We start from the raw sequence: 22,744 nt of genomic DNA on the forward strand, positions 1-22,744 counted from the left end.
AATTCAAGAAAAAGGGGTTTGTAAGAAAACGACTCTCATTTGATCTTGTTGCAGAAAACCATCTTTGTAACCCAAAACATTTCTTGGAAATTCAACAAAGATGTATGTTAGGATGGAGCCAGTGAACAGATGTGGACGCTGTAGAGAAATATTCTACTTTGTCAACCTTGCAGCAGAATCCCATATAGAGGCAGTGAAGTGCTCCTATGATGGCCTCTGGGGAAAAATAAGAAAAAAAGAGAAGCTAGCCTATGTGATTTTCTTCCCCTCCACGTGGCTCAACTGACAAACATTGCTCCTCGAATCAGCCGTCCAGGGGTTCGTCGCGATCTCAGAAAAGCCTCATATCAGTTCTTGGGTGCATCGACAAAATAGTGACACGCCAAGATGGCAAACTTTGAGTGAAAGTAGCTGAGCTAGAAACCGAACGGCGACCCTGGAACCGAATACCTCAGATAGCAGAATACCCACACTGATCCAGTGGTGAGCAGATGAGCATGGAGTTAAAGGCAGTGATAAGGGGGAAAGAGGCCATGGAAAGGAGTGGAACAACTTGAAAATGCTGTTCTCGCTGTGCAAATGAGTGCTTGACTGATGACCCAGTAGCCTTTGTCTGCTCCTGTCACCGAGAAGTGTTAGACCAGAACATGGAAGACCCTTATATATCAAGTGCTATAGAATCAAACCCAATTAATGTAACGGTGAACTCTGAAGTGGGGCCACCACTCCTTGTCAAACTATCTGACGCTAGAGACAATTCTAAAAGCTGCTAAAGAGAAGGTGTATCAACAGAAGAGGTTTCTTCTATTCCCGGTCTTGGCGCAAGACACTGAAATAAGTAAACTTGTACACACCTTGAAAAAGAGATTTCTCTCCAGGGGAGCCAAAGGCAGGAATTCTGCACACTGCAAAACTCAGGGTAGGGGAAAGAATAAATTCTTTGGAAAAATGAACTATTTTACCAGAATGGTCTGCAGAATAGGATTAGAGTCTGGAATACAAAGTATCCCAGACAAGTGGCTTCAGTGATGAGTGGTATATCAACCACATGTGTCTGTGTTTTACTATCTCAGCAGATATCCGTTTGGCGGCATAGTGTTTTTGAGAGGGTTACATGGCCCAGGTGGTTTGGCAACCTGTGGGGAAAATTGTAAACTATTCTCCCATGCGCGTGTTAGATGTATGAAGGGTTTAAATAAGTGACAGTGGTGTTCTCTAAAGATGAAATTTGACTCACTCCCTTACAGTTACAGGGGACATCCAGGAGGACCTCAGATTGTTTTAAAATGATGTATATGAGGCACGATGGCCCTTCACATGGCAGGCACATCTCATGTAATATGACTATTAAAACCTTTAGTAAAAACTGTTATCAAAATGATGAGATTGGATAATGAGCCCGGGGATAAAACCAGCAGCGGGAAGAGAGTTAACCCGGTTTGAGAAGTTTATTACTAAACGTACTGGGATAAGTAGATGTTGTCTAGGCTTCACTCAATCCTAATGGAATCGGGGATCACTCCTATATGGTGGTACATGAAGCAATGGGAGGCCATGCGGGAGGGTGGGGGGGGGAAGGATATCCCTAGGGAACACTGGGAAAACATATGGAGGAATATCCCTAAACAAACAAGATCAATCGGCCCATGAGAGGCCTGGTATAAGGTTATGATGCAGTGGCACTACACAGAGGATAGGCTGCATAGAATGTATCCCGCAACTTCACAGGAATGCTGGAGGGGGTGCGCTGAAAGGGGAGATTGAAAACATATATGGTTGGAGTGACCGTAACTGAGAACATTTTGGGCATAGGTTAGTGCTCAAAATCAATGATTGTTTGGTGGGGCTCCAATCCCCAGTGAGTGGATGTGTAACCTTTTTGATCAGCGATTAACTTGCAATCTAAAGCACACCGTAAAGCCTTTATGATGATGCTGATAGCGGCATGGCTAATGATGGCGAAACACTGGAAACGGACATGCTCCTGCGTGTCTATAATGGATACAGAAACTGTGGGGGATACTAGCATTGGAATGGGTTGCCTACAACATAGGAGACGCAGTGAAAATTCGGCAAGTTTGGGGAAGGTTTCTGGAGTATCTACAAGGGGACTATATGGCACAGTGGTGCCCACGCAATGTGCGTATATTGGACATCATGTAATGGACTAAATTCCTCCATAGTCTCCATGGGGTCGAATGGATGTAGACAAGATGTTGCTGCCAGGGGGAAGGAAGCGGGGGTGAGCTTGGGAAGAGAGGGAGGGTTACTGTTTGTGTAATCATAAATGGCAATTAAAAAATACTTCAAAAATATGAGTACAGTATATGGGACGCTGCCCTGTGTAACACTGACTGCACACAGCTGAACAGAGCCTGTGCACTGAAAACTGTTTCCAGAGCCTTTTTATAATGTAGTTTTATTTATTTGAGCAGACACTCGTATCACTCGTGTCTTACTTCAGAGGTCCACAAAAATACTGTCTTGTTGCTCATTTTATGTCTTGTATACAAATAACTTCTAGTAACATTACAGATATTAGTACAGAATTGCTAATCCAACAAGTTGTTTGCTAATCAATGCAATTTTAATTTGCAAACTCTACTAATCAACTTTTTGATAACTAATTTATGCCTTGATCGGTATTGGACATTAGCCAAGCAGCAGTTGACAATTTCAGGGGGCTTTGCTTGGATTTGAATTCCAGAGAAGGATGCCCATGTAGGACAGGCATAGCTTTAACATGTATTTTGCTAAGAGGGTAATGGTAAGCAATGCTTCCTCTGTTCTGGCTTCCTGGGGTAATGATCGAGCTATTCTATGAAATGTTTCTGAATATTAAGATCCCATGAAAAAATCCTAGTTCTCTTTGATCAGTGACCTGCCCAGTGAGTTCAGTTCAAGTGAGAAAGTACCTTTTTAAATGGGAGATGCTCCATTGTCACTAGGTTGCATGATGGAATACCTGTGCTGCCTGACCAGTGTGAATGCACTGTAGCGCACCCTACCATGTAAGCGATCTGCTGGCGCTGATGACCTCTCAAGACTGCTGTAAAAAGGCAGTGTGATTTAGAGTAAGGAAATTTACCATGGATTAATCAAAGTCTGAAAGCCTGCAGAGAAGTTTTTTAGAATTCTAGGAGTAGGGCATTTCACATCACGGCTGCCTTCTGAGAGAAACATTTTCCAACATTTTCAGTGTAGCTTAACCAGAAGTTAAACAAAAAGGAATTGATCTTGGCTCTGTAGAGGCCGTTTGGGCATGTATTTTTGTATTTACTAAAATGGTACACAAAATCTATGTTAATTTAATATGCAAGAGTAAGGCAATCTATTTCCATTTTAAACCTCATGAGATAATTGACCAGCAACCAGTCAAGAGATTGCTTGACCTTTGAGACTTGGTGTAATTACTTGAGCCCACATGTGAATGTCAGCGTTCTGAGCTTGTATTTATTTCCTTATGATCTCATTGGCAAATTGCAACACCCTCTAAATGTGGTCCAACTGGTTTGCATATGCATTGCCCAACTGGCTGGCATATAATGCATTGCTTTAATCCAATTGTGAAATAATGCCCTGTGCTACGGTGATTAGAAGAAGGGGGAGGAATAAACCTAGTTACTTATTTCCAAACTGATTTGTGAAGCTTTTTATTTGTGAAAATAAGCTCCAAGTTTTTACTTTGAATATTTAGTGTGATTCGCCTGCCCACCCCACTCAACTATCTTTATGCAATCATCCACCAAAAAGCACATTCTTGATTCCATGACTGGGCTGGAAGTCTTAATGTAAAAGGGAAAGACAGTGAGGTTGATCCTGAAAACTGTTGTGCTGGATAACCGTTTTTACCAGGACCATAAAATAAAGTCTTAATTTGCAGACAGACTGAGGTAGTTGCTATGGCCTTTTTGAGCAAAGGTGCTATTTCTCTCATTTTTAGGGGCTGTGATTTGGATATCCCTGTAGCATAAATTTCCCAACCCTGAGACGCCTGGAGCAAATAACTGGAATTTGTTTAGCGAGGAATCTTGTCTGGCTGTTGTGGAAGACTTGGTAAACTGGTAAGCTTGAACTGGGCTAGAACGATCTGTTCCTCCTCTGAAGGAGGCACACCAGAATAGCATGGCATATTTAGGAGAGGGCAAATCTTGGTCGTTTATGTCCTGTCCTTATATTTTCAATTTTCCAGACAAAGAGATTGCATTGTGCCAAGAGTCTGATGTTGACAAAGTAGTGTTTTGATGTCAACATAGAGCCCAGTCAAATAGGCTTTGCCTATTCTCTAGCCGCTGCTTCAATTGTTTAATCCACAAACATATTCGGCGTGTCATTTGGGGATGCACTGACACGCCGAAGGGCTGCTCACTCGAGCTGGTCCTACCGCACTGTCGGGTAGATATTGAATAAACTTGCAGATTGCTCACATTTATTCTACGTAAGTGTGAATCTATGAATTATTTCAGCCTCGAAAAAGACAGTGAGGTTGAAAAACGTGTTGGCTGTTTTTTTTGGGAATAAATGTAGCTTCTTGAACGGAATTGATTTTGTCTAGCGCAGCGTGGTTGTGCTTTTGTCTAATTGCATAGTATTTAGGATACCTGGGACATAGGTTCCTTTCTGCAGGATCACCCGCCGCAGGCATTCAATTTACATACAGACAATTGTTACAGTGGTGAAGTGAGCAGTGGGTTCCAGTTGTGGGTTGAATAGTGGTTCTACTATTTGGATAAGCAAATTCTTGGGAATTTACATTTTGGATCTTTTTAAAAATGTAAATCGGCAGCTACGAGTATGTGGTGCAATCAGACAAATTTAGTCCTACCAATGCGACGGTGACTAAATGGTTTTGATTATTTGGTCTGATATGGTACAGCACAGACTGAAATGCCTGCGATGTTGGGAGGCAGACTAAGCAAGGACAAAAAGGCTTCCTTGAAAGTCTGGGATATGATTGGACAGTTGAACTAATGGGATGTAATCTTTAAAAAGGGCTGCTACCCCCACCAATAGGGGGAGGATGGTGTGTACCAGGTTTCCGAATGCCAAAGGTAGTCAATATTTTAGCATTCTAGTAGATCATGCGATCTCTAAGCCATGCTGACTGCAGAACGAGTATTGAGCAGTTAACCTCATACTATTGTGTGGGGACTGGGAAGGGGCAAAGTTCCGGATTAGGGTGATTATGGGTTATAGTTAATATTTCGAATTTAATAATTTCGAAGGCAAAAATGTCACATTGGGTCAAAAAAAAATTCTTTTTTTTTCTTTTTAATGGGGGGGGGGGGTTCCCCACAAACCCCTGGTTTTTTTACACTTTATTTTACTTACCAAAACCCCAGAAAAAGTATTAAATAAAAAAATTCTACATCGAAAAAATGCATTCGACATATTAACTGGACACCGGTGATGCTTTAGAGCTAGAAGTGGAGGCCAGTGTGTCGGCTTGAAGAAGTGGGCATGCGTTATATAGAGGCCATCCCTACTGTAAATGGGAGGCCTAATGAATACTTTTGAAGAGCAGCCTTGCCCAGATGATCCAAAATGTATTTGGTGGAGGAATCCTGGAGAAGGCTCCATGACAATCACAGTACACTGGAAATGAAGTAGGTGGTGTCCCTTGTGATGCATTGTCGGAAGTCCTGAGTGGGCCAGACTGTGTGGGGTAATGTTCACTTCAGGTTAGGTCCCCACTTCATAGGTGCGTAGCTTAACTTGAGGTGTGCAGTTGGAAGTATGAGGGCTGAAGGTATATCTCCCTTTAAAAGTGGAAGAACAGGGACAGCAAGTGCCAAGTTTGTTCTGTCTTCCCTTTACCACCCAGTCTGCAACTTTTGGCTTTCCAGATGTTTGGGGCTAGAATTCATTGAAGACCTAGCCTGCAGAGTCAATAGAGGCAGATCATGGGAGTTAGTCCAAAACTACGGCAAGGAGCAGGTTGAAGATCCGTGTTCTTAAAGAAACTGCCACCAAGGATTCGAGTAGCAGCAACAGCTTTTTCTCTCCTTATTTCCACCTATTTCCTTGTCGACATTTGTTTTATAGATTGGCATTAGTGTGTTGGGGATGGAAGTGTTAAAAACAGCATCAATTTGCTTTTTATGGATGAGCCTTTATTAAAATAAAAAAGCCTAATTGGCAATTGATGCCAATTTTATGTAATGGGCTGTAAAAGTGAAAAAATGTTTTTGCGTGTTCTGAGATTACACATACACACGTACTTAGCTATTCAGTAGTCCTTAATGAAGAACCACATTATGGTGGACAATGATTACAAGTATTTTTTCCTTAACCAAATCCTTGTCCACTGAGCACAAGTGGTTTATTCAAGAATAAACTGATTTTCTCTTCAAATAATGTTTTTTCCTCCATGGTATTCGTTGTGGTGAAGTTGTGCCTAATGAGCAAATGAAAAAAACTGTTTGCATCCCTGCACAATTCTGGTTTTAAAATTGTGTCTGAGTAGTTAGTTACTAAAGTTTCTGTGGTTGAATTCTAACTTTGGCTCCTGATAACCACCACTGCACCACTTGAGAAATGTTTACGTTCTATCACTATGTAATAAGGGTAGTCTATCATTCCTTATATTTGGAACTATAAATTACATATGTGTAGATCTTGTATCGCAATCTTTATACTCAAGTTTTTTTTCCTCTTTCCTTTAGATGTGTACATCCTCGAGGAGGTGTTATTCAAAGTGTGTCTTCGTGGAAGCATGGCTCTGGATCTGCATACATAAACACTCGGCATACACAATCGTGGGCGGGTGTAGCGCCTCAGCAACACTGGTCTTCACCTTCAGAAGTTGTGGATCTCACTGTGGATGAGGACACACGGCGCAAATTCTTACTATAAGTCGCTGTCCCTGCTCCTTTAACCTTCCTGTGTAATGGAATTGTGTAGGGAAGACTTTCCCTGTCCAGCTAAATTAGTTTATATGCTGGCAATATGGTTCATCTTTTGCGAAAGAGATAGGACACTTTGTTTCTGATCAGGATTATTGAGATAATGCATTTAAATAGAAACTGGAGCCTTGTTTGTTTTTTAAATGAAGATGCAGTTTTGGAACATAAAGTTCTCCTACCCACAGGAAAGTAAATTACATCTTAATTGCTCTTTTTGTTTCAGTTGCATTTGTGGTTAGACTGCTAGCATTGAGAATATTGTTAAGTGTTCAAACCAGGGTTTACTGCTAGCACTCCCATGTAGTGTACATTCATTTTAAGGATTCATTTTGGTTCTTGAGCAGTTTATTCAATTCTGCATCCACTTTCTTGACCACTTGTCAGCTGGTTACTGCCTTGACATAACTTATTTTTAATATAAAATGTAGCCTTTTTTTATTTAATCCTGTTCTGGTATTTGGTCGCACAGAACACCGATCAAAAGAGGATTTTTAGTTGCATATGTATGTTTAATGTTGTGGTATCAAGTGCTTCCCTCAAAATGATTTCCAGATGAATGTTACTTATTGTATTTTTTTATTCTGCCAACCAAGCACAGTTTTCACTGGACACAAAGCGGAATTATCACTAAATTGGTATGGAAGCCTGCATTTTTTCAGCCGTAAAACAGTTAATTCAAATTAAAGCACCTTTTGGTTTTTTAATTATATTTCCTTGGGGGCCACCTAGGCATTGTCTGATTCCTAAATTTAGTGAACCCCTTTCTCCATTTCCATGTATAATTTCACTATTAGGAAGTTAAATTACAATATACATATATTGCAAAGTACATTTTCATTCCGAAATACTGTAAATTGTGCAGTTTTAGCTTCAAAGCCGTAGGTTCAACTGATTTGCTGCTTTTGCCCTGCTTCAATAAATCTAAGACACAATGGCCATCCTTCCTATTTAAATATAAATGGCAAAATAATGTTTTGTATGTATATGATGTGACTTCCATGTGTATATATAAAATGACTGCATTAATTAAACTTCCTCAGTTTGTGCACTGTTATTGTTTAAAATCATGTATTTTCGTCTGCAACAGTTTAATTTTTTTTTATTTAAAACACTAAATCTTTGTTTTAACATGTTACCTTTAAAGCTTAAAACACAATCACTGGATCCATATGGAAAGTGTTTTATCGAGTGTAAACAATGTCTAGATAGAACGTTTGCTTTTTGTAAACCGGAAAGTGAATCTTTAGCCATTGTATGGCTGAGAAGTAATGCACTTGATCGTTTCACAGTGTGGCTGTTGCTGTAATTTTAACTTGGAATCTTCTGCAATGTTAACATATCATTGCCGAGATTTAATGCTTAAAATGTGCAACTTTTCAATAGTTAATATTTAGTTTGTGACTTTTTTTGGTTCTTGTTTCAACTAGTATTTAATGGTTCATTAAAAGAAATAAACAGAGTGTTATATATGTATATATATATTTTTTGGTGCAAGATGAGACCTTCTGTTTTTTAAACAAGTTCTGTAGCATAAAGGTTGAACTATTTTAAGAAAAAATAAAATAGAGTGTATAATTTAACATAAGGTTGTTTGCTTGACTTCTTTCAGTACTATAGTACCAAAATTGAAAAACAGCTTTTCTCTCATTAATTTGCCTGAGCTTATTTTTTATAAGAGTTTTGTAAAGTAAGAAATCAATCGTCGAGTGCAAAAGAGGTAGAGAACATTTTACGTTTTGACTGGAAGTAAGACTAGTGTTCGGTCACAAGATTGTGCAGGTGTTTATCTGAAAGCCTCATCACTTGAATATTGGGTATGGGCCCTCCGAGCTATGATCACATCACGTTGGTCCCTTCCATGCTTTATTGGTTAACTTTGAAAGCTAGATTGATCATTTAAAGCAACCCACCTAAAAATACCTTGTATGTACTAGGGGTTTATTTCAAAACGTATCTTGCTCTGGCTACCTACCGAGGGATCTTGCTTGTTTTGTCCCTCGTGTTCAAGAAGCACTGCAATACAAGTCTGTTATGGCCATGTTGAGAAATAGGCAAACTTTAGCATGTGGTTGCCAAGGATAGATCAAGTAGTAGTGAGCGTTGGGTGCTGCAATTCTAAAAAGGTGTGGGACGCTAGGTAGCAAGTCCAGCAATTCACTTGCTACCGCCATAGAGTTCACCTTTAAAAAAAATATATATATATTTTCTTCATGAACTTGCACAAGATATGAAATGGGAACTTGCACGGTAGTTCTTTGTAAACCATTATCTTGGTGCGGAGAACTTGCCAACCCAGAATGGTGAGAAACATCCCTGGTAACAACTATACAGGCTGTAGCAAATTGATTCCAATCCCACCTGCTTACCTTCTCTATTAAGTGTGTGTCCTCTTCCTCAAAACATTTTAACAAGAATTCAATTGTGCTGAATTATAATTGGTATATAGAATGGTTTGAGATTTAATCCGCCACCCTCTTACTTATACTTTCAGCTGTCCAGTTTGTCTTGAGGTTGATATTGTATTAAATGGGGTAGTGAGAATGGAAGTAAAGCAGCACATCTGGGATGCTCCTTCACTCTTAAAAAGATACCCAAATAGGAAAACAAAACAACTTTTTAGGCCACCGTTGTCCTCCTATTTTTTGATGAGCTGTATTTTACTAAACTGATGGAAGATAACCACTGACGTAAGCAATTACAATTTGAACTTCATGAGTGTATGTGCATATATATATATATATATATATATATATATATATATATGTTAAAGCTTTCATTTTGTTTCCAGTTGGAATTCAAAACAATGGGCCTCATAACGAGTCCGGCAGTAACCGAGCCGGAAAAACTGGCAGGTTACCGCCAGACCTGTATTACCATTCCACCTCTGTGATTCCTGGAATCACCGGGGCATCACGACCCCGGTGACCTGGGAATTCCGGAGGAGGAATTGTGTAATTCCCCATTCCCATGGAGCCCCATAGGACTCCATGGGGATGGGGACATTGGAAACACTGGTTCTGTTTATGACAGAGCCGGTGTTTCCATGTCCGCGTGCAGGTGGGTGGTGTTAAACCCGCCAGGTCAGACCTGGCGGGAGTGACACCTCCCGCCTGCAGGACTCTTAATCAGCCGGTCCGGAAAGACCGGTGGCGGCGGTTTTACTACCACCATTCTTTCCGGACTGGCAGGGTCGTAATGAAGCCCAATGTAATGTTAAATTTGCATACATTTTGGATAGAAGTTTATCTTCTTAATAACATACTATTGATAACATACTATTCATAGAAGAGGCCAAATGAAAGTAATGAGTCTACCCCAAATTATCAGAGTTCTTGTCTTTGGTCCCTTAGATAAACCAAATGTTATCTTAACCCCCTTATGTATCATCTTGTTTCTTAATTCTCAATGTATAGTGGGCTTTTTAGAGCTCCAAGGGTTCTGTCTCCCAAAGTTCCCACAAGAACGATTCTAGGTGCTGGGTTTGGAAACCACCAAGCGGAGCAGGTCCCAGAAGCACTACTTTTACTTTTGTGAGTCCGACGCCCATGCTAATTTTTTAGTCGCATTTGATTGAATCCCCTAGCAAAATTGACCAAGTCAAAACCTCCAAAGCATAACCTTCCGATCTGTGATAGCAAAGCCATCGTATAGGGTTAGCCAGATTGTACATTTTTGTTGCTTTTTCAGAGTATACCATTGCATTAAGTCTGCAATCCATGTCGGTTGGAGAGTAAATTTCCACATCCTCCTACATCCCATTCCCTTTCTTGCTCACTGACCTCGCAGTCCATCCAATGGTAATGTGAAGGGAGCATGTTGTGGTGTGGAGCTGCAGACATTAGTTTAAACGTTACCTGGGGCTCATGTTTGGCCCCTATAATGTTCAACACATCCATTGTACATTGTTATGGCCCCTAGCAGCAGTCCCTTTCTGTCTGAATGGGGTTGGACCACCTGGGACAGTGGTGCTCTTTCACCAGGGGGGTTTGGTTAGTGAAACCGTTTTTTTTTTCACAGGCTGCACAACAAAAGTGCTCCCTGCGGCCATGAATACAGCTGGTATCCGCTTGGTAGATTCCTATTGATGGACCTTCCACACAGGCCTCCTGATAAGGTGTGTACTATGCCTTTTTACGCATGAAAATCTTGTAAATACGACAGCTTTATTGTCATGTGTACATTTATACACAAGTTTAGGGCAGTGCAGAGGTCAGGTTACTTGACAGAAACCAGAAGGCTGCTTTTGATTTTTCGCCACATGGATGTAATTGCGAGCCATGGAAACAGAATGTATTTCTCTGAAGCCTTTCAAAGAAAACTGCACACTGTGATAAAATTAATGGTTTCTTTACATTCAGCTTCTGCTGTGTTGCTGCTCATGGACGAACAGAAGCACTGTGCATATTTATTTTCCTAGCATTTTAGGATTGTAAAATTAATAAGATGGAAAACTTAATTGCAATTGAGAATTTATATTTTGTAACAAATTAGGCTTTTTTCCCCCCAGTGAAAGCAACCCAGTATTGCACAATTGTATTTTTAGGAGTTCTTGGGCTGTGTGCATAATCAAGCTAAGGCAGATCATTTTTACACTTATAATGTAATGTACACTCTAATTATAAAAACAATGTGTGAAATTATGACTATGCACGAACTAGTTTACATACATTCCACTTTGCAATCAATGGGGTACATTACTATAAATGGTCAATGGCAGCAGGTTCTTTGCTCAAGGGTGAGTGTTGGTCATTACACCAATCACAGGTGTTCTATCCTCTCAAATCTTCCAAGACCACAATTAAAACATGCAAAACCTTACTCGGCAGGAAGTGCAAGAGCTGTGCAAAAACAAATCAATGAAAGTTGCATTTGTAATTGAAATAGAAACTCAGCAAAACCTGGCACTGTGATAATCCAGATAGTTATTTAACTTAATGTAGCTCTTCATACATGGTTTATCCAATATCTAGGCACTGTGATTATTATACCTCAGTTGATACTCAGTTAACCGACCTCTGAAGGATGTTAGCCAATAAGATAGCTCAGCTGGTTGAGCACTCCTTGCTGCAATATGTGCGTGATCTGTGGGGTTGCAGGTTTGAATCCCGGCAAGGCCAACTCCGCCTTTTATCCTTTCAAGGTCGATAAAGGAATACGGACTTCATTTTGGTGATAATTGTGATAAATATGTTCCATGTACAGTTTTTTACCAAATGCGCTATATAAATGACCATTTGATCATGAGATTAGATATAGAATTTAGCATGGAGTCCTTGCCTCTCTGCAATCTGCAATGTTGTATCGCAACATTGGCATATTTTTTTTTTTTTTACCAGCATGTGGTTTACTACAAACCTTGACCAACATTTCCTAAAATAAATCTTTTTCTTGTGATCATTGCAGTTATTTTTGAAAAATTAAGCAACGTTTGTATTGGTTTGGCCCAATACATTCTGTTGACATACCATTAGGTTGTAATAGCTCCAGGAAATGAGGACTTTCATTAAACATCAAAAGACAATTCTGCTATTGAACCTCAAAACACACAATACAATTCATCCTTGCTTTATTATGTAATGGTTAGTTTTTTGTGTTTTAAACAATTAAATATATACAGGAGAGATCAAATGGCCAGGCCATAGAGAAATAAATGTGTATTCTGTCAAAATGCAGAAAGCTGCCGGATATTGATGCTTTCCATACAGTTTTTGCACATGTCGGCTGGATGTCACATACATCTTAATCTCTTGCAGTGGAGAAAAGTAATTTTCACTCTCAATCAGGTTTACTCTCAAAGTTAAAAAATAGGGAGTAAAAAAAAAAACACCTCAATATTATGTGGAACAGTGCTTCCAATTGCTGCAAAGGCCCAATATCTGCTAGGTTAGTTTGCCAAATATTTAATAGCCGCACTGCAGGGGAAACACTGACCAGAATTCCATCTAATCCGAATTGTTAGCCAGCCCCTTTGTCAACCAGCTGTTATAGCTTTTCAGTATTGATTTCACTGGTAAGAGTGGATGATTTATGAGGAGGATTTCAGTTGCACCACATAACGCAATAGATTTGTCTGCAAAGCAAGTCAAATGCGGACACCCAATGCCATTTTGCAGTCTTGAGGTGATGAACAACACAGATATCTACCTCTAATACAATTAAGCCTTTTCTGCTTTTAACACCATTTGCTTGAAAAATCTTTCAGTATAGATAAATATTCATATTTGATGGTGTAAGCATATATTTAAATAGTGCTACATCAGCAGTATAGAAAGGCGTGAGCAAAAACATGGTTGGTTGCCAAGTTTCTTCTCTATTCCAGAGGCACATTTGAAAATAGATTGGTTGCCTCACTACATTGGGTTGAAATGAGCATGCTCTTTGCACTTAGATTTTAATTCGCTTATATTTCCCATCTAGTCGTATGCATATGTTTGCATTTTCCTCCACACAGCCCCTTGCCTGGGTGAGGCTATATAAGGCAAGCCCTGTGTGTCTAAATGATTTGAATGATCAACTACAGATAATCTGGTTCATTCCCTGAAATCCTGAGCCACTCCTGAATCACAATAGCTTTAACAGTTTTCTTTCCCAAACAATTCAAAATGCATCTGGTTGATTTATAAAAATTAAAAAAATACATTCTTCTGTGGATCAGGAGTCATTGGACACACAGTTGACATTCTGATATAAATAATGAGGAAAAAGGCCTATCACTGTATCGCTATAGGGCAATCTCCTACCGAACTAAATCAAACTAAAGTCTTGTCTGTTGTCATGAAGTCCAAACTCAAAATGACTTCAGTCCAAACCTAAATCTACCTTACCCTACCACTAATGGTAACAACTAAGTGTCCAAAAGACAGTTTCTCTTCTGGCTGTTGCCCCTTGGCCATTTGTCTTTAGGCTTTCTCGCAGGGTTTTGGTGGTGTACACCAGTCTTCAATATGCAAATGTCTTTTAGAAAATCTGTCCTCTATGGTAATTTATTCTGATACATTTCTCAGGTTGTATTCATGAGCTGTTGTAGCTCCTCCCAACCGTTCAAAGGTCTTTTCTTCCTGGCAATGACACTTAACAATAGTCTCTTTGAGATATTTTGTTCGACAGCTTGCCTTTATTTTATGTTGTTCCCTTGTTTTATTAGCGTTGAGGGTACCCCACTCTTGGTGTCTTTTTAAATCCACCCTCTCTCCTTGCTTAGTTCATTCTGCGTTTTTAGCTCACTTTCAACAGTTTCTTTTTAAGTGGTCTCCCCACTCTTCAATAATTCTCTGTTGTGGCCTTCTCTCTCTCTCGCCCAGTATATTTGTTTCCACTTAATGATTCACAACCATCCTTAGCCTTCAGGTTTTTAAATAGTTCCTCGAATATCAAGTTTTCCAGAATCAATGTTCCGTTATCACAATCGTAGCTCCTTATATTTATTGCATCATCTTGCCTCGGCTACCTTGCACTACTGCAGTTTGCCCCTTTATCTTCGTTTGCTATTGGGACCTTGCGGTGCTTGGTGCACGCTTGGGTACATTGGTTTGCTTTCTCGCTTCTTCCTTTCGGGCTTCACACACCTACCGTCAACACTCCCTGTCCAGGTTTCGGCATTTAGACAGGTGCCTAGCCCACCATGGTACTTACGTGGTCGCACCACCACCACGTCAGACAGTTCCTAGACCTCCGTCCTCATAACGGCTTAGTAGTTGTCTGTTTTGCAAGCCTCCGGCGATATTGCTTGTCGTTCTCAGCTTCTTGCAGTCTTGTGGTTCAAGTTTGCTCTTTCTCTACATGGCATTCTGTAGTGGTATTCCCCTGCGCACCGCGCTCTTTCCTTATGGTCTACTTGTCCGACTTTCATGAGTTTCTTCTTAGATGGGTATACCCTTTGCCTTCAGACGGCATACCGGATTCAACATTGCCTATAGCCAAACAGGAGGACAGTGATTTTGATGGAAGGTAGTCCATACATGCAGATAGTGTCATGCTTAGGGTGTTCCTGTTGGGAATGGGAGTCTTTGTCCCTTAAGGGGGAGTCACTCCCAGTGAGGTTCCACTTGCCCAGACCCCTAGCGAAGGCCTGGCAGAGCGGGCTCACCTCCCTAGTCTCTCCCTTGGGGAGAAGGGATAAATCCTGATTCGTCACAATTCACAAAAGGTTAGCAAAAATCAAAAGGGCCACGTGGGTTATGGAAGTTCATCACAGCCAATACAATTGATGATCCAGTACCCAAAGGACCCATTTCTGTTTTAATGGAGCTACAGATCTTCCTTTGTATGTAATAGTGAGGTGGTCTGCATAATTTGGGACAAACGTACAACTTTCTGACTCTTATCAGGAACTTGCGTATCACTGCCGCTCACATGAGGGCATCTGTGGCCTCTGAACCTGCTCTGTGCCACAGGTAGAGCAGCTCTTGCGAATCGGGATACTGATGCAGCGAGGCAAGAGTATACACTATGCCTTGGCATGGAGCGTATGAAAGGAGAATCTGATTAGCAGATTTCCCTTTATTTTTACATTTAAAGCAGCGCACAAAACCCTCAGGCACCTAGGCGCTAGTTACAGTAATTGCGAAACAGTCCCTGGGTGGGCAGGACCAAACTTAAAAGTTAAGACCATGTGTATATCTTGAGCGCACACACCAGACATCCTCGCCTCATGGTACGGGGGGGGGGGTACGTCAGTTGTGCAAGAAACAACATTTGAGGCAGTCTGTTTCAACCACTGATCGCCAATGTCATGTATTGACTTCACCCCCCATCCCCTGGAGTACAAAGATGAGTATAGGTTGAACCGCCAGCTCATCCCTTAAACCTCTACAAGCCAGCACATTCATACAGGTGAATCGGGCACAGTCAAGAGATGTATATCTTTTGCCTTTTGTAGTAACGTGGGCCTAGGCAAGGCTATATTCTCAAGAGGGGTGTGAATGTGGTTCAGTAAGAACCGAAATGGTAAAGCGGAACATTCCAAAATAAAAGAATGTCCAATCAAGGTTTCTATAAGACTATATACACTTTAAACGCACCAGGTACAATAATACTAACTAGAAAAACTACACCCCACCGCTGAGGAAAGAACACAGAATAAGAAAAGATAGATGCAGTAGTCTGGGATTGTCATGAGCACTGCTCCCGAGAAGCCAAGTCAAGCCCAGCATCCCCGGAAGCAGGCTCACGACCCTCGTCCCCGGCTCCAGCAAACCCCTATTGGGGCCCTTTGGACCATGTCCTGGCGCCTCTGGCGCCAGGCTCATAAGGAACCTCAGTCTCGGCGCCAGGGGCGCCGGGCTTATAATTCTTGCAAAGGTGCTTGGGTGGACCTACCTGTAGCAGACCATGCTGCATACTCACCTTTGCAAATGCTGGCAGGATGAAGTCCCCAGCCTTCTGCTGGGAGGAACTATTCCCTGAACTGGGACTACTTTCTTACCTGGGTGGGGCTGGTGCCACTCCTTAGCTCTGGAACACAGGAACTCTTTTACCTGGGCGAGGCTGAGGAAGAAGACACCCAATCACTCCAACACTATTTAAACCACACCCGATTGGGAAAACGTGCTTCGCGTTATTCTGCATCTGCAGCAGGACGCTCACCGAGTCAGCTCCAGCATTCCAGTGACATCTCCAGCTTCAGCTCAGCAACCTGAGGAAGAAAGACACGAGAACTATACTTACCATCCAGGAATCCAGACACCGGCAGAACCTGCAAGCAAAAGAAACATAAGGTTAGCAAGTTGCAACACGTTCGCAGCCGCGCTCGCTTACCGGATCCATCTGTGCTTTCACGGATTCTTCGCGGCCTTCTCTTCAGCAGCCTAACGGCACCTGTAAAGACAAAGAACATTGTTAAGTAGGAATCGGGTGAAGGCGGCCGCATTTACTTTTCTTACCTGCTTTTGTGCGCGTAGTACGATCTCTTCAACCGCAGCAGACCGGCACCTGAAAACAAGAAAAGACATTATTTAAGTGCCATTAAAGACTGCAAGAAAGCCTAACACTTACGTGTTTCCCCACGTGCACCCGCGACTGGGAAAACGCCCGCAAGGTCCCGACACCTGCAAATAAGAAAAGAACATTGTTAAAGGTGCTATAATAAGGTCACAGATCATTATACTCACGTACTTCGCACGTGCAACGGCAACGGACGAACAACGCCCGCAACATCTCATGACCTGAAAACAGAAAACAAGGGACATTATTGAGGTGTCAGAAATTCCCATACCTACGTACAACCGCACGTGTCGCGCTCTCAGTGACCACGCCCTCAGCATCCAGGCACCTGAAAAAGACAATGCAAAGACTTCATTAAAGGTGCCCATCTCTTCAAGACTATAAACTCTTTATACCTACTGGCATCCGCTCGTGCAGTAACGGCGGCATCACCTTTTGGCATCTCAGCACCTGTGACACTTCTAAGGCCACAAAAGACTTTGAGGACCTCCAGTGACGTAACTGGAACCCACGCACCCCTGCATAAGTCGCAGGATGGAGAGCCCAGCATTTATACGCCTAAGGTGAGAGCTCACCACAACATTGGACTTTCGGAGAGTTGGCGATTGGTGAGGAGGAAGTCCAGCCAAACAGTCATTAACCCTTTTTTCTTCCGCCTGCAGAAACCTTTCCCTGCAAGCCAGACGGTCAATAAGAGGAAGCCCAGTCCAGAGAGTCATCCGAGCTCTACACTTCTCAATTGAAGAGACTATAACAGTTCAGCCGGGACCAGCGCCTCCGTGGGAATCAGGTGAGCGTTACAGGGATAAAAGGCAATCGGAAGCAACAATGTTCTTGGAAAAGGATATGTACATGTGAGCAAAAAGGGTTCGAAGTGACCTAACGAGTCTCTAGTGCCCAAACATTTACCATGGGGGCAGTAAGCTGTCAATGGTACCTTCTTTAGTCTTTGGTGGTTCGGCAATGCAGAACCAGACTTCTTGCTGCTATGCTAAGATCAGGAGAGAGCAAAAGGCAGTAATGGAGGGACCTGCTCGTTCAAATGTATTGAACAGTTCATGAAACGGGGGTCACGCAGTTCAGTGACGAGAGACTAGGATCCCGGCTTCTTGGCTCTCTGGGTGCTGAGAGTCCCACTCCACAAGGACTCTGGATAGGATGGGTCCTTGTTCTCTGGTCTTCCAACCATGGAGGAAGCTAGGACACAACTGCAGGGGTCTTCCAACACAGTGAGGTCCTGGATACTGCTGTGGCTGATAGAGAGGCATGTCCTGTTGCAGCAGCAGATCACCCATAATGGTCCCTGTGCATGGTTAATAGACAGATCTGGTCTCTGCCTTGGAATACTTGCCTCAACCTCACAACTGGAGGACTTTAGAGAGGACCACTTTCTCAGCAGTGTTCAACAAAATATTCCGGATGGCTCAAGATGATTCCAAGAAATGGTGTTGGACCCCTTTCACAGGCGAAACCCCACAGGTGATTGGACTAAAGCTAACCTGCTGTAAGGGTCCAATCCCTGCTTTTGAAATGAATGGACTTTGCCCTTCTGACATCACACCCAACGTGCTTTGTGCTACAGGAAGTGGAGGGGTCAGGAAAGGGGGTGAGAGAGGCAGAAAGATTCAAAATGGTTGAAGTTTCCTTCTCTTGAACAGTGTCCCCTGACTTCTCTTAACGCCTCCCCCTTCCCTTCTCAATAGAAGCAAAGGTCTTTATAAATGTACCCTCCGCCCCCTTGTCAGCCTGGCTCTTTGTGAATGGGTGTGCCCTTTGATTTCTGTTATTCCTGTTCCAAGGCCAGCATCCAGTGGAGTGGCTGTCCTGAGAGAGAGGTTAACTGCCCTTATAAAGGAACAAAGAGAAGCAAATCCCCAAGGCTATTCCTGTCAGTGGACAGGGGTGATCCTTGTCTGTGAGGAATATACATAATCCTTCCACAGCTCAACTGGGCCCACCGGGCTGACGCGTGCAAAGTCAATGTAATGTGGCTGGGATAACTCTAAATTCTGATGTTTGTCAATCTGCTTGGAATCCGATGATGTGCATAGGCCGACATCCAGTGGTAACTGCAGAGTATTGCATCTTGTCTTTCGAGAATCGAAAGGGGGCGTCGACATGGGCGTGCCTGTAACACTATCCCTACATGACGCGTAGTGTACCCAAGATCATTCAGGCGTCGAGTTCCCTCCGATATTTTTTTCCGCCCCGATAACTGCTCGCCGTTATGCAGTTCGTGTAACGCTTACCTGGTATCCACGGGGACGTCACTCAGCCTGTTCTGACCTCTTACGACCTCGAACCCTTCCCTGGAGTCTACTCGACTGGAGACTGGACCTGAAACACATGATTGGTAGAGTTTAACTCCCTATTGTCTGTGTGCTTGAACCCCTTCTTCCCGGGGCCCAACCCTTCCCTTTGATCCACAGCTCACTTTGTTTTCTTGGAAAGTGTGCTCTCCATCCTGCTTTCAGCGCAGGGGCGCGTTGATTGATGCAGGCTTGTTGCTGCCTAGTTACTTCACTGGCAAGAGTCCGACAGGTAAGTATAATGAGTCTTTTGAACAGTTCTCTAACTTTGTTCCTTTCCTTCCTTAGATGATGGCTGCTGTCCGGGGACGGCGACGTGCTGCTGAGATGAGTAGCGCTGAAGGTGAGTGAGAGCGCGATGCAACCCTTTCGTATTTGTATTGAACCAAATTTTTTTTCTGTGTCTTAGGTGCCGCGACGTTTTCAGCGTGGATGCCGGTTATGAAGAAGAAATGCGGCAAGTAAGCGCAGTATGCGGCGCCTCTAGATGTTTCCACGCTAACCTGGAGTGTCTCTTCCCTCTTGCAGATGGATGAGAAGTTCCGGAGACAGAGTTTCCCCCACAGCGGCTGGGATTCAGGTAAGCGTTTGAAGCGCATACAGCCTTTAAAAATAAGCAAAGATCTACTGAATGATTACTAATGCCTTTTTTCTGTTGTTTTCCCTTTTCCTTAGGAAGCGGCGTGCCGGGATGGGAATGACACCGCCGAAGATTCCCGCAGAACAGAAGAAGCGATGAATGATGGGCAGAAGCGCCGCAAGGTAAGGCTGTTCCTAACTGTGCTCTTGTTCTTGCAGGAGCTGAGCGCAGAAGAAAGATGCAGGCCTACTGGAGATCGATCCCAACACAGTGAGTGTCACGATGCAGGTGCAGAAAACACAAAGCATGTTTCTCAGCCTGGGCGTGGCTTAAATAGTCTCTGGGTATCCCAGGTGTCTCTGGGCTGAACCACACCCAAAAGACTAGACTGCACATGCAGTTCTGGGAACTGAAATATGTGGGGGCATCCATCTTGTCCCCATCAATGCACTACAAGTCCAATCCCCAATGTTATCCTATGGGAGTGAGTGAGTGAGTCTGGTGCCACAAGCGCCAAGTCTGACTCTTTGGAGGGATGGAGAGGCCCTTGAGGGCCATGTAGGTGATCGTGGCCTGGCTCCAGCCTGACATCTTGGAGGGCTGGGGACATGAGGGGCAGGAATCATGACAGTTCGACCTTTGGTCGAATTATTCTATAAAAATATTCAGTATCACCCCTTCCGTCCCTTGTCTCGACGGCTGTTCCAGTTTCCGACAAAGACCTGCGAGATTCGACGTAAGGTGATCCTGTCGCCGTTGCCGACCACATGGCCGGGCCTTCGCCGGCCTATACAGTAGGGAGAGTGGGGTTTGGGGTGGACATTTCATTTTAAACTGAAAATGCCTTTCCCCGTCTTCCCTCTTTCCCAGTTGGTCTTAGTCACTCTGTATAACCTCAGCTATGGAGAGGACTCCATTTAGATTTTGCCCTATTTGTAAGGGCAAATTCCAGTGGAAGGACAAGAACAGACGGTGTAACGGGTGCTTGCCGCTCGATCACAAAGAGGAAGGGTGTGCGGCATGTAAGCTCCTCCGCCCCAAGGCTTTGAAGGAGCGTAGAGTAAAACAGTGGGCGGCCTACGGTATGTCCAAGGCCGTAACTTCTCCCACTGCCGCTACCAACGAATGTAACAACGGCGAGAGTGACTATCAGGCCTCTGAACCAGAGGTTGTTGAGCTTTCGACGGAACGCTCTTGCTCCGTATTGTCTGTCCCTGGCCCCGATAAGCATGGCGTAAGCCCTGCTAGGGGGAAATCGCACCCCGGCGACAAAGACAGACACGTGCATGATACTAAGCACACAAACGGTAACCTTATTTTGACTACGTCAAAAAAGACTTCGGCGCCAACGGGTGCACCGGTACTTCAACCTACACCCCGCAGGCCAAGGGATGAAAGCCCTGCTAACCCTAGATCTAAATTTCGAAGGCTTTTTTACCCCTCTTTAGAAGAGGACATTTATAATTATGACCTTACTGAAGAAAACATTCTACCATTTAGGGTACCGGAGAATCCTTTTTATAACGAGGAGGAACATGAGCTCATTGAGGATGATCCTATTGAAGGCTGGGGGGAGGAGCCAGATGTGGGTGACCCTCAACCTTGGCAGTCCCCAGAACCACAAGACCCAGACCCAGATGTTCTGGCCTTGGACTCTTCTCAGAATACCCCAACAAGAAATCCTTCTATTGATGATCAACTAAAATTTAATGTAATTCTACGTAAAGCAGCTGATCACTTTAAAATTGCCACTGAAGAGACAGCACCTGAAGCCGACTTTGTTGAGAATATACTCAAAGAAGCCGCCAACCAGCCAAGCCATCCCTTTACTCAATTCAATAAAAAAACGCCTTACTCCATCTTCATCTACACCGGCTCTTACGAGGGTGTAAACCCAAGAATTGAAAAACTTTTCCACCCCTCTCCATCAGACCCTCTATATATTAGAGGTCATTCCGCTGGATTCTTTGGTAGTCACTATCACAGGAAAAGAGCAGGGGTCCCTTTATCAACAGGCGGGGCTCCCCCTGACAAAAAAGGTAAGACTTTATGCCCTGGGTGAGAGGGTTACCATGGTGGCAGCATACTCCACACATATCGGCAATAACACTATATTGGCTAGTTACGCAGATGCGCAATGGGCTTTAATTCAAGAAGGCCTACAAGAGGCTGCGGAACCTCTACGAACCCACCTACTTCCCACAGTCTGACGGTAGGCAGGTTTTACCAAAGTATTTTAAAGAACCTTTTGGATTCTGCCTAGACAGCCAGCCGAGCCCTCACTTAAGGCATTCTCCTCAAAAGACACACGTGGCTTTGTAATTAAGGGTTTAAACCTGAAACAAAAGCGCCTCTTGTAAACAAACAAGTGGAGGAATCCAACTTGTTTGGGAAGGCGGTCGATGATGCCTTAGAGACCGTGAAAAAAGAACATGAAACCCTAAAGAGTTTGGACCAAATTACTCGGAGACCTTCCACAAGGCGAGGATTTGGGAACCGTTTTTTTCGTGGCCAACGCTCCACTCTCCTTCGATACCCTTCCGGAAACAATTGGAACTTTCTACAGGGAACCAATACTTGCGTGGATCCCTTGCTCACTATTCTTAGAGAGGCACAGCTCCTCCCTACGGATGAGGTCCAACCAGACCGAAACACGTGTCTGGGGATGCTGTTGGTACTCTTGTTCAGAGGAGAATTGCCTAGCATTTCGGTGCTGGACTGCCCCAGGGGAGTGACAAAGACGGATATGTTCGGGGTATTTCTTCTCTGTGAAAGATAGTGAGCTAAAGACTCTGGGTAAGTCTCTCGTAACCAGGACTAATGTCTGGCAGAGGGACTCCCAGGACCACCCTTGTTAATCCCCATCTGGGCCCGCCAACCCTGGTTGGCTTATCTGATGGAGATGTCCTTAACTCCTCCAGTCAAACTGCCTTGCCCTTACAGCATGTCGCAAGACAAAGGGGAGATGCTTCACCCATACCCACAGACATTTGTATTTTGTATTTGTT

The 22,744-nt window shown here is 43.3% G+C and overlaps 1 protein-coding gene across 2 annotated transcripts in view; it reads left to right on the forward strand.

Annotated features, from left to right (window-relative positions):
- Positions 1–8,490, forward strand: part of ARK2N (arkadia (RNF111) N-terminal like PKA signaling regulator 2N) — a 430,001-nt gene extending 421,511 nt beyond the window's left edge. For both annotated transcript variants that reach the window (XM_069626911.1, XM_069626913.1), the window contains one exon: positions 6,666–8,490. In XM_069626911.1, coding sequence (XP_069483012.1) covers positions 6,666–6,855 — 190 coding nt within the window. In that variant the 3' untranslated portion in view covers positions 6,856–8,490. The remainder of the gene's footprint in view (positions 1–6,665) is intronic.
- The last annotated feature ends 14,254 nt before the right edge of the window (positions 8,491–22,744 follow it).

Source organism: Ambystoma mexicanum, chromosome 6p (assembly GCF_040938575.1).
Source record: "Ambystoma mexicanum isolate Mex_15411 chromosome 6p, UKY_AmexF1_1, whole genome shotgun sequence".
Taxonomy (NCBI): domain Eukaryota; kingdom Metazoa; phylum Chordata; class Amphibia; order Caudata; family Ambystomatidae; genus Ambystoma; species Ambystoma mexicanum.